Consider the following 12765-nt stretch of genomic DNA (forward strand, 5'->3'; position numbering starts at 1 on the left):
TGAAAAGTTTCATTTTACCAGTTTTGCCACTGAGTCAATATAGCAGCCTATTACCGAGATATTGGAAAGATAAAAAAGAGTTAGGCATTAAATTAGAACCAATAGAATTGGATAAAATAATATCGGGGTCGGAGGATAAAATGATTAAAAAATTATACCATTATTTGTTAGATCAGGCAATGTACGAGGAACAAGTAAAAGTGACTATGTTGAATTGGAGCAAGGACTTTGATCTTAATTTTGATCTGCACATCTGGCAAGAACTATGGGCAAGAAACAAGAAGCTTACTTTGGCCACCCCTTACAAAGAGAACCTCTACAAAATGTTTTATAGATGGCATCTCCCACCCACAAGATTAGCTAAAATGTGTACCAATGTCTCCCCTAAATGTTGGAAATGTAATCTGACAACTGGAACATACTATCATATGTGGTGCGAATGCATGCGAGCTCGTGATTTTTGAAACAGGATTAAAGTATGGTTGGAAGAAATATTACAGCAAGTGGTAGAACCAAAAGCAGAACTCTTTCTATTAGGTTTAACTACGCAAAAGCATGACAAAGGCGTACTTTATTTAATGTTACACATTTTAACGGCTTCCAGACTGGTTTTTGCTCAAAATTGGAGGAATAAGGGAACTCCAGCAGAAGAAAAGATCCTGCATAAAAGTTTATCATGTGCTGAGATGGACAGGCTTACATGATTATGAAAGACAAGACAGAACACGAATACTTCGAAATCTGGTACAAATTTTACCGTTGGTGTGAATTAAGAACGGCTCGGATTTCAAGTTAATGGTAGAATTAAAAGATATATATAACTGTACATATAATTGTATATATAATTGTATTGTATAGAAGATGAGGCTTATATAGAGGTTAAGAATGATGTATTAAGTTTTTGTGCCATGAGAAACAAACTGTTAGGAAAATTCATTCTGGAATGTCATGTTTGTCCATTTTTGTTTTAATTGTATTATGAATTAAAAAAAATTAAAAACAAAATATAGCAGCCTATTACAAATGAAGGCTCTACTTGCCAGCTATGACAATTGTATAATTTATTGAGTGAGCATCCATACAGCAATACAGTGACCTGGTGAGCAGTTTTTATTATTGAATCAGTTCTTGGTATTCAAGAATAGGAACACAACTCAAACTAGTATAAGGATAACGCAGAACAGGTTAGAGGTTGACTTCTGCCATACACATTTACAGATTTTAAAACAGGGGCAGTGCTAGGACAGCTCTTACAATTCCGCGGAATGCATACACAAGATCTTCTGTTAACATAAGGTGCTCAAATTTCTTCACCTCATCCTGGCCTTGCTCATGTGAAGTGTTGGCATGCAAACCATTCAAACTGATATCAAATTGAAAGACGTGACAGCAAAAGAATGCTGACTTACTGGACCAGGAAAACGGTACTGTTGAAGATTATTTTTCCAGCTTCTTTTTAGTATTATTTTAAAGAAAGAGGATCCCAGCCAATATAACAAATTTATATTCTTGGCATAGCCTTCTAATAGTTCTGACAGGTTGTAATGTAATGTAATGTCAAACAAAAAACATTCAGAATACTTTTCATACTTTGCTTGAAATATTAAAATATTAAATCAAACCTGCCTATGTATTTTAAAAATGTGCAGAAACATTATGTACCTATACACAGGAAATGTGTTGTCTGCATAAAGAACCAGCATTCTATGAAACATCTCTATGTACACCCACACACACACCCCCACACACCCAACCAACATGCTGCTAATAGGACTCATTTTCTAATTTCAGTATCTCCATGTGTCCAGCCTCTGTGAGGTGAGATAAAAGTCTTTTGTAGGCTTCTCTGTTAAGAAGGAAAACAAACAAATAAAAGATATAACATTTTAATTAAAGTTAATATCATAGAGCTTAAGAATCAGTCATGTCGTTCTTTTGCTATTGCAAGCAAATTGATAGAATTTTTTTCTACAATTTTGTACTGTTTAGTGCAAGTCATGAGATTATTACTATTTAAGATTTTTTTTTAAGTTACTGAAGCAACAGCTTGAGAGCATGACAACTTTAAGCGTTATTTTAATCAACCTCCTTCCTTACTGTTATTGTCACTACATTAATAGATGTTCTACTTTAAACACCACTATAATTCTCAGGCATTTTGATCTATAATTAGAGGAACTATAGTGCAACATTAGCTTGATAAAAGCTCTGCTTCAAAAGAGACTCAGTATTGTGAGCAGCTATGAGAGAATTTCCTTTTTAAAACAAAGAGAGTACAAGTCTCTCTTTCTAGGTTTACATTATCTGATCATCACTGGGAAGAGTGGTCTCCAACCCAAAATAAATCTGGCTGGCTCATGAATTCTGGGAATTGAAGTCCACAAGTCATAAAAGGGCCACGTTTGAAGACCCCTGATATATAGTAGTAGCCAAAATTGTGGAAACCTTTTGGGAAAAGTGTATTTTTGAAATTTGATGGCTAATAATACCACTTTTTTGGGGAGTACCACCATAAAATTATATATCAATGGAAAGATAACTTAATCAAGAATGTAATGCAACAAAGTTTGTTCAATTATCTGTACTGTATTCTATGAAAAGTTACAGCCAAATAACCAGAAAAAGGAAGCACAACTTGCTTAGGTTGATATCAGGTAGCTTTCCTTCATCTGATTGTAGCCAATGAGCATGAGTGTTTAGAGAGTCAATCAGGTGTCATCTTGTTTTGGCAATGAACCAATCAGATCACAGTAGGATTCAGTTATTGATGTCATGTATTGAAGCTGAGAGGAGGACATTTGTCAGCGTGTTATGTGATCGCTATCAAGTTGGTTACGTTTTTTTGTGTTCTTTCATTTAGTGAGCTTGTAAAACGTAATAAAATTAAAGTAATGGTGCAAAGAGTTGACTGATTGCCCAGAAAGCAATGTAAAATAATATTATTACGTGAACAAGGCTACAGTTATAAAGAAATTAGAAGAAAAATGGGTGGCATTTCTACTGTACACTTTTCCCAAAAGGTTCCCACAATTTTGGCCACTACTGTATATGAAAGAACTAAATGGAAAGAACTGTGGACAACTCCTGCCTGAAAGAAATATGCACCATTCTTCAAACACAGCTTTTGTAAAGGACGAGTGAACATCTCTTTGTTGCTCTAAAGCAGCAGTAATCTCCAAACTTACCTTTGCAAGGTGTTTCTGCCAAGGCCTTGTTTGTACTCTGAATTCCTCAAGGCCTCAGTCATAGCCGGAATCAGATGGATCACCAGAGACTGGTCCAGAACCGCTACTGTTTCCAAGATGCTATAAACCTGATTATCATACACAGTAGTGTAATCTTGAATAAACTGCCTGTAGGCGGAAAGAAGGGCATTTATCGCAAAGATGCCTTTTTTGTTTTCAAAAAACAGGCTCAGAGGAAGAAACGCTTGCTTTTATTTGAAAAAAAATCTAGGGAGTAACTACATGGATCCTATCTGGAGGTAGAAGGAAAGTAACAAATGCACACAGCTGTGAGTAAACATGGTCATACACATATACACACATACATACAAATATATAATTTAGAATTATAATATAAATATATATGTATAATTTATAATATATAAAACGTGTATATTACACACATAATTGAAAGCATGTTCAGAAATTCAACAATACACGAAATCATAATTTGCCCTAATCACAATTTAGAACAGGGATGGAAAAATCCTTTCGTTATCCAATTCTGAGGCCATTAGCAAAAATCCAGCTTGTATCCTCAAGAGCCATCCCAATGAAGGACTAAATCCTGTTCAGAGTTGTGCAAACATGCCCTTCTTAATCCTTAGGACCGTCGTTTCCAAAAGTAACGCTAAGCACTTCTTTCAGTACCAATTGTTATTAAAGCTCTGTGTCAAGCTTAAAATGGAATTCCCAATCCAAAACACTGCATTCTTATTTTAATAGCCATTTTATCAGCCCGCCTTCAATTATTTAGCAAATCTAAATTAAAGCTCTCTGTATTCCTTAAGTGTATTCTATATGAATCACGAAAAGAAGCAGTAGCCTTTTTATCTGTTCACTTGATTGTATGCATTTTTTCTTTTTTGCCTATGAATCAGGATTGATCCCAGGCATTGATTGATGGACAAATCAATGTAGTTTCCATTTTTTGGAAATATTGCTGCCTTTTACCTAGGGCTGAGAGAAAGTGACAGACAGAAAGTGACTAGTCCAAGATCACATTTTTGGCTTCTACAGATATCCCTTAACATACAACCACAATTGCTACTGGGATTTCAGTCCCTCAGAAATGCAGTAGTTAGGTGAGTCGTCAAATGATCAAACCCAATTTTATAGACATTTGGTCATTAAGTGAATAATATGGTCATTACGTGAATCCAGTGTTCCACCTTGACACTGCTTGTCGGAAGTTAACTGGGAAGATCACAAATTGCGATCACATGATCACAGGACACAGCAACCGTCATAAAGGTGAGCCAGTTGCCACAGTGGGATGGAACCCATTCAAGTGGCTCCTTTGATTCTGTGTTGTTGCTAGGGGTTGTTTTTTATTCTTTTATATTGGGTTTTTATTGTTTGCAAGCTGCCCAGAGTCACTGAGAGTGAGTGGGCGGCCATAATTCTCCTAAATAAATAAGTGCCCAAGTTGCAACTGTGTGACCGCTGGAGTGGTGCAATGGTCGCAACTTCAAGAACAGGTCATAAAGTCAAGCTTTTCAGCATGTTGTAACTCTGAACCATCTTTAAACAAATGGTTGCAAGCAGGGCTTTTTTTGTCATAGAATGCATCGGAATGGAGTTCCGGCACCTTTTTTTGATGGATTTTCCAGAGTTGCATTCTTTTGCCATTGTTTCCCTTCCTATCCTCGTTTGCGTTTGAAAATGCCCCGCTGACGTTACGGCGTGAGTGGGGTCCCCTCTGGCGCTCTCCGCCTCCTCTAGGACAGGGCTTTTCAACTGGTGGTACACGTACCACCAGTAGTACTTTAGCATCTGGCTGGTGGTACACGAGCCCTAGCTGATTGTAGTGGGGAAGGGAAGCAGTTAAAGCGGAGCCGCACAGACCTGGAGGAGATCAGCTGGAACTGCAGAGCTTGGCAGAATCCCCAGGATCTGCACACATAGCGACATGGTAATTGGAGCTTCCAGTGCACCCGGAAGAGAAAAGGAGGAGAAGGGCAGAGAGAAGGTATAAAAGGGGCAGACCGAGAAGAGGCCTTTCTTACCAAATCAGTGAGGAAAGACAGAGCGAGTGGCCTGTTTTCGGAGAAACAGAGAGCAAGCAGCCTGTTTTCGGAGGAAGGGTGAGTGAGCAAGCGGTGTATGTTGGGGGAAAGGGCGAACAAGCGAGCGGTATGTTTAGCAAGCACGTTTTCAGTTGAAGGTTGAGTTAGTGAGTGGCATGTTTAGCAAGCATGTGTTTTCAGGCAAAGGTTGAATTAGCAAGCGAGTGAGCTGGGCACGAGCCCAGGAGCACAGCTACAGCTGATCCTGGCGCTTCTGCTAAGTTAGCAATCAGCATGTTTTCCAGTGAAGCGCGAGCAAATGAGCTGGGCAGGAGCCCAGGATCAGCGTGTGCAGCTACAGCCGATCAGCTGTAAAATCACATTTCTGGAATTCGGGTTAGCTTGGGGTAAATATTAAGGCAGCCACAATTTATTTTCCAAATCTGGATGAAGGAAGTTTAGAAAGCTTCAAATGGGTGGGCCTCCTTGTTCCCAGATATCAGGCTGAGGAGGGATAGGAAAATCTTTTTGTTTGGGGGACAGAGGGGCTCCATTAGATGTGGCTTTTAGTGACCTTTTGTGGGGGGAAGAGTGGAGGTTCTAAGGATTAAAATGGGGGAAATAGGCTGCTAATCTCCTGGGAATGCAAACGAAGGTGCTGGGAGTCGTCTCTAATTATAAACTGGTCATTTTTGTCTTAAAAAGTGGACTTGTAGAAACCCTGGAAAGATATCTGGATTCTTCAGAAGGACCCTGAAGACTTTCCTGTTTTATTAACTATTTCTGAGTTATTGCTAAGGCTCAGAGTGTGCTCATTGGTCCAGAATTTTTTATTTCAATAAAACAGTATGTTTTATTCTTTTTTTATTGTTACCTTAAGATGAATTGGGAATCTCTGCACAGTCATATTTGCTGAGGTATATTTCCCCTCAATCTACCCAGTATGGTCCTATCTGTGGCTGTGGTATTGGAGTTCAACAACAAGAAATCACATTAATTTGAGAGGGTTGCAGCTGGCCTGTCTGTGAGAATTGATCCTCTCTAGGAACTTCTTCTCTCTGACAAAAGCAGGGAAGGGTATGGAACCCTGAATGATCTCTATGTAAATCAGGTGCTTTTGAAGAAGGATATCCATTGCTTTCTGAAAAGTACTTAGAAAGGTGCTCTCAACTTGAATAAAATATGTAAAATTCTTCAGTGCAGTTTTGTGGGTGGGAGCAGATACTCCTATGTAGCTAGGCAGCCACATCAGTAAAAGGTCTGAAGCAGCAGTGCTTGAAAAATGAGCTCTGACTGGTAGGCAGCTCACTGAACACCTTGTGTGTGGAAGTTGGTTGCACAACAGCTAAATTATTAGACCAGTGGTTCTCAACCTTTTTAATGCCGTGACCCCCAACTGGTCGTAAGTCGAGGACTACTCAACTGGTGCAGCACAGTTTGCAGAATGGGACTTTTGGCGGGCTCAGCAGGGCAGAGGCAGCCTGGACAATTCCTATTGGCTTTTGAAAGCCAATAGAATTAGACTCTATTCAAGAGAGTCTATTCTATTGGCTTTCAAAAGCCAATAGAATAAAAGGGAGTAGCACAGCTAAGGAAAAGGGAAAAAAATGGTGGACTGCGTTGTTTGGCGACCCCCGTGAAATAGTCGTTCGACCCCAAATGGGGTCCCGACCCACAGGTTGAGAACCACTGTATTAGACATATGAATATTTCTGTGATAAGGTAATCATTACTAGAAAAGGGAGTAAGCATAAATTACTGATAAAAGTAGTCACCATTTAGTGACTGCCTCATTTAGCAACTGTTCAGAGTTAACAACTGATGGAAAAAAATAACTGGGCAACCTATCCTTGCATTTAGAATCTTTGCAGGTCTGTAAAGCTGAATAGGGTTCATAAGCACAGCAGTGGCATCTCTTAACTACTGCCTTACTTAACAAACAAGTAACCAGTTCCAAATGTGGATGGTAATTGAGGATATCTGTATTGTTAAAACCCAAAGTGCAGCTATTTTCAAAATGAGTGACCAGGTACAGTAAATTTATCTGAAAAGCTTCCCAAATGTGGAGCATCTGGGTGGGTGTACTTTATCACTTTTTTCCTTTTTTTTGTATTTAAGTTTTTTTACACTTTGCTAAGCCACTGGTGGTACTCGAATATTGTCATGTCCTAAAGGTGGTACAGTCTGTGAAAAGGTTGAAAAGCCCTGCTCTAGGAGGAGCCATAAGGCGCCAGAGCACCACAGCCAGAGCGTGGCTTGATTGGCTAGGCAGGACCATGTGGTGTGGAAGCCAATGGTGGCGGTGGGAGTCACATAAACATGGAGGCCATCTTTCACAAGAGGGCGAGTGAGCCTTTTGCCTTCCCTTGCAGAAGGTGGGGTGTGAGTAAAAAGAGGCGAAGCGAGAGGAAAGAAAGGCGGCTGGCGTGGAAGCTTGCCCAACAGCGAAACTTTGCTGTTTCAGTTCCTTGGGTAGTTCAAAGGTTGGGATGTCTATGAAAATCTCTCTTTAGTCTTTTATACTTTATATTCAAACTGCAGAGGGGAAGAATAAGAATAAATCAAATGTCTTGTGATTCAGATTATGTATCCGAATTATGTATTGGTCAAATGTAAAGTTAGACCTACAGTATGTTTAATCAAATCTATTTATTAAATTGGGTTTAATTTAAGGATAAATTAAAAGTAATCTGTTCATTGAAAAAGTTTCAACTTTAATTTGTTTCAAGTCAATATCCATATTAAACTCCAAATGTAAATTTTTCCACCTTGTTTGACAACTTCTTAAAAATAATTCAATCTTTTACAAGCAACCAAATTTTGTTTTATTGGGCCAATTTCATTCCACATAGAAAGCTGACATTTCCACTCATTAAACTAAATGGGTATACCAGTGGTAAATGTCCCAAAAGATTAATAAAATTCCTTCTTGTAATTTAAAGCCACACAGTGCATGGTAACAAAATGGTATTAACTTACCTTGAACAAAATCCTAGTCTTTTAGATACCCTGAAAATTGTATCTTTTCAACTACAAAGGTAAACCTTGTAGGGTAGGCAAGGTGGGTTCTATAACGTGTGTGAGTTCCGGCACCTTTTTTTTTTTTTTTATACAAAAAAAGCACTGGTTGCAAGTCAAAGACTATCTGTATGCCTAAAACAGGATTAAAACTTTTAGCATTTAGACAAGACAAAACCTTTCTAGTTTGGGCTAATCTGAATTCATTTCTGAAGTTAGTTAGAGATCTTTGATAGGGTAATCCCTACACAGAAGCTCAGAAGTTAAATCCACCCTTTGTTTTTGATCCCTGTCAATGTGTCTCTGACTTACTGCAGATGTTTGTGGGTGTCAATTATTCAACCATGTTGTATAGTAGTTTGAAGCATTTATGTTTTCTATTTATAGCTCTGGATATTTAGGCAATCTCCTGGAGCAGATTTGGGGGTGCACAGCCAAGAACCACAAAGAAAAAAAAATTGTATAATGAGGAAGAAGTACAGAAGAAATGCAGTTCTATTCAGCAGTACAAAAATGAGTAATCCAAGTTAAAACTATCAGTTCTGCCCTTTTATTCAGAACAGAAGAGTGATTTTATCAGCAATCTGTACTTGCTATTAATTTCTTCTCTACCTGTTATAATTGAAGGTAAGTGTTTCTGACAGAACAATACTTCTTAGAAATCTAAATATTGCTTCTCAGAGTATTCAGTGTTTCAGAAGCTACCCGAAAAAAAATATTTAACATGGAATGGATTCTGAAACAGGCACAGGGAATTTGTTCATGGACCGCCGTTAACATTGTTAGGTCAAGTATGTGCAGCTAAATAAAAAGTCTGGCAAGTCAGGAGGCATACACATTTTTGTAATAAAAGCAAACATACAGGCAGTTTGGGCTAATCTGAATTCATTTCTGAAGTTAGTTAGAGATCTTTGATAGCAAAACTGTTAAAGATGCTGCATTTCAGTAATCTGGTCCTGGGGTAATGAAGTATGATGTCCAAATGTAGGAAACTAATTTACTATGACATAAATGTGGCAAGTCCATGACATTTTTAAATTTAGTAGATAGGTAAAATTTGCCTTGCAGTGGCAAGGAGGTGAACCTAAAGGAGTCTGAGACCATTTCCCCCCCCCCTCACAACTGGACAACCCGTGACCCCGGAGGTCATAGTTTCAGAGATATTTCCTTCCCACATTTCTCAATGTCTTCAACAAAGGCAGAGCTTGTAATATACCTGGAAAGTTCTTAAAAAATTTAGCGAGATATTCGGAGATGTATCTGCTTTAAAGAAAAGCCCATGTTGAATTGTACAACACAAACATCAGCACAGAAAATCTTTTATGACATTTTTTATGATGTCACAAATTGCTTCATGAAAATTTTTATCCTACAAAATGTTTTATATACAATTTGCCAAATTTCAATTCCACTGGGAGTCGTGGGTCCCAGATTTTGGACACATTCTGTAAGCTAGCCCAACTGAAGTATCTTGGTTCAAAACTGTTGCCCCAACATGCATCATTTTGCCCAGTTAAAGGTTATTTGAACGAGTGTTTTAGTAGTATGCAGATAGATGAAGAAAAATCAATAAAATGGCTGAGGCCACGGGTATCTGTAGGGGATGATCTAAAAAATCAAGATGGTGGCCAGAATAGTGTAATCAATCCATCTTGACTTTTTGGATCATCCTGGCTGAGATGCAGCAATGGCTTTGCCTGAAGATGACAATAAATGGATGGAAGAATCCTTTAGATGGCCATCCTAGGACTACTGAAAAAATCAACCACACCATGGAAATGATGTATAAGGTGTTTGGAATTTAAAACATTCAAGCTATTCCATTTTAAAACATTAAAACATGTTATTTAGTTTTTATTTATTTTAACTACTTCAAACATTATACTTTCTCCTATTTTCTCCATATAGGGAAAGATGTGAGAATTGATAAAGAGAGGGTAAATAGTCCAAAGTCTCCAGATGGATTCTGTGTCTATGGGATAACTAGAACTTACAATCTCCTGTTTCTAGTGTTAGACAACACAAAATGTTTTTAGTCCACACCTTCTCAAAGTAGTTTTCAATTTTAATTTTAAATTTGAAACAGGTGATCCAACTTCGTTGACAGCCTTCCAACACTGTCCCAACCATATCAACTGTCTTCTTATCTTGAAAGTTATGAGCTTGAGACATTTGCAATATGGACAGACAATACTGAAACATTTATGGTGAAGTCTGAACAACGCTTTCTGACTTTGAAATGTTTCAGTACCAAAGCACTCTAGATACCTCTACTGTGTGGCTATTTCACTGATATTTAAGGCATCACAAGAGTGTAAATCCAAAATACCTGGAAAGTACAAAATTTGGCAAGGAGAACATTTTATATTAGGAAACAGTAACATTTATTCCTATGCTACGCAAAATTTGATCTCATAAATTTCATGCTCCTCCATGTAGGATCTCAAAAATTCAGGGAGACCTCAAGCTATTAACTGTGAAGCAAAATAATCTTAAGTTTTGTTCCTTGATTTACAACCATTCATTTAGTGATCGTTTGAAGTTACAATGGCACTGAAAAAAGTGACTTATTGCTAATTTTTATACGACTGTTGTAGTATCTCTACAATCATGTGATTAAAATTTGGGTGCTTGACAACTGGCACCATCACGAGGTCACGGGATCCCCATTTGTAACCTTCCAGCCAGCTTCCAACAAGCAAAGTTAACGCAGGGGAGCCAAATTTGCTTAATGGTCATAGGATTCACTGAACAACTGCAGTGATTTTATAACAATGTTGGCAAAAATGATCATAAAATGAGACAAAATTTCACTTAAAAACAGCCTTATGGGTTCATAGCTGAGGACCACTGTACAAGTTCTATTTACCACTTTCAAAACTCCCGCCCTAAAAAGACTTTAAATATTTATTATTATAATAAATCTGCAGATGATCCAAAAATATTTGTCAGTGAGAGATCTGTGTTGGAGGAATTGCGCAATAGAGTTTCACACGGCAGTATATAATTCTACTTAAAGACGAACCTTCAACATACACCAAAACTCCTTTGTCTTCGTGACTGCAATTGTGACAATCTCCCCCCTAGCATTAAACATCTACAGGGAGTGAGACGTTTGTGTGCTTCCTGATTTGTTGGCCAATCCACACACAATAAACCATCTTGCCAAGAATGAAAATATATAAACAATCCACATCAAATTATGTTAGGGATAATTAGTTGCTTAAAAGAACATGTTTTCTGTCAAACGCTTGCAATCACTTGGGTGCCAATTGGCTAGCATTCTACTTACCTAAATACAGAAATCAGCTGGGTGGCAAGCTCACCTCCTGGCCTTGCTTGGCAGCCTTCTACCAAGTACTGCAGTATCTCCGTAGAGAGTTTTTTAACTGGAAGAGACAAATTGCATTGAGCCTCTGAATAGCTACATCAAAAAGAGCTCTAGGAAGTTTATGGAATGATTGGGGCTGGAGAAAGGACTGTTTTTGGCACTGTGATTCTGAGTGACTCAAGCCTAATGAATGTAAAAGGTTTAAAGGGAAGGTGCCTGATGATGTAATGGTATAAATGACCACTAAACGCCTGGAGACCAAGTTTATATAGTAATCTCTTAAGGCCAATGGTGTCAACGCTGCTAACATTGGATGTTCTTGCTTTGACAACATATGAAGATGCAGCCTTTTTCTTTCTTATGCTTTACTCTTAGAATTAGATGATGCTGTGGGAGGAGGCGGAAAGCGATGGGACTTAGTTAGACATAACAATTGTACTAGTGTGTGAATTCAGATCTTGAAATAAGAGATGATAAGAATTGGCAGGTTAGAGATCAGGAGGGAAAGCCTGCAATTCAAACTAATTTTTATGATTCATGACTGTTAATTGGAGGAGGGAATTGTGCTTTGATGCTTTGTGCTCAGGGGAGGGGAATTCAGATTTCAGCTTCGACCATGTACATGCTGATGCCATGCAACTTGAATAAAGATTCTTTAAGGTAAACAATACTGCAAAGTTCTTTGAAGAGTTTCATCTGTCGGAACCATGACATATGGAACTATAGAGAAAGTCCAGCTCCTTTGAGATATATTTCTCTTAATTTTGCTCTATAAAATCTTGAAAGGGCACATGCTAAATGTGTCAGCTTAGAAGGTCTGTTCAGGCCTCATCTTTCTCATGTGTGCACATTAGCAACAGCAATAGCATTTAGGCATATATACCATCCCATAATACTTTACAGCACTCTGTGAGCGGTTTAAAATGTCAGCATTACTTGCATATTTCCCCCAACAACCTGGGTCCGCATTTTACTGACCTCAGAAGAATGGAAGGCTGAGTCAATTTTGAGCCCTGTCAGGATTGAACTTGAGGCTAGGGGCAGAGTTTGCCTGTAATACTGCAGTTTAACCACTGTGCCACATTAACCTTAGACAAACCATTATTTCTCACCTTTCTTTTACCCAATAAACTAAATAGTCAAAATGGTAAACTAAAGTATTTTGAATTTTAAAAATACTCTC

General features: G+C 38.2%; 1 protein-coding gene across 1 annotated transcript in view; it reads right to left on the reverse strand.

Moving 5' to 3' along the window:
• Positions 1-907: 907 nt before the first annotated feature.
• The window catches only part of MMS22L (MMS22 like, DNA repair protein), an 81692-nt gene continuing 69834 nt past the window's right edge, over positions 908-12765 (reverse strand). Inside the window, exons 23-25 of the mRNA XM_039356080.1 lie at positions 11544-11640; positions 3186-3353; positions 908-1846 (exon numbers count right to left, since the gene is read on the reverse strand). Coding sequence (XP_039212014.1) covers positions 1765-1846; positions 3186-3353; positions 11544-11640 — 347 coding nt within the window. The 3' untranslated portion in view covers positions 908-1764. The remainder of the gene's footprint in view (positions 1847-3185; positions 3354-11543; positions 11641-12765) is intronic.

This window comes from Crotalus tigris, unplaced genomic scaffold, assembly GCF_016545835.1.
Source record: "Crotalus tigris isolate CLP2741 ecotype Arizona unplaced genomic scaffold, ASM1654583v1 scf7180000018784.18638703518:1950463, whole genome shotgun sequence".
Lineage (NCBI taxonomy): Eukaryota > Metazoa > Chordata > Lepidosauria > Squamata > Viperidae > Crotalus > Crotalus tigris.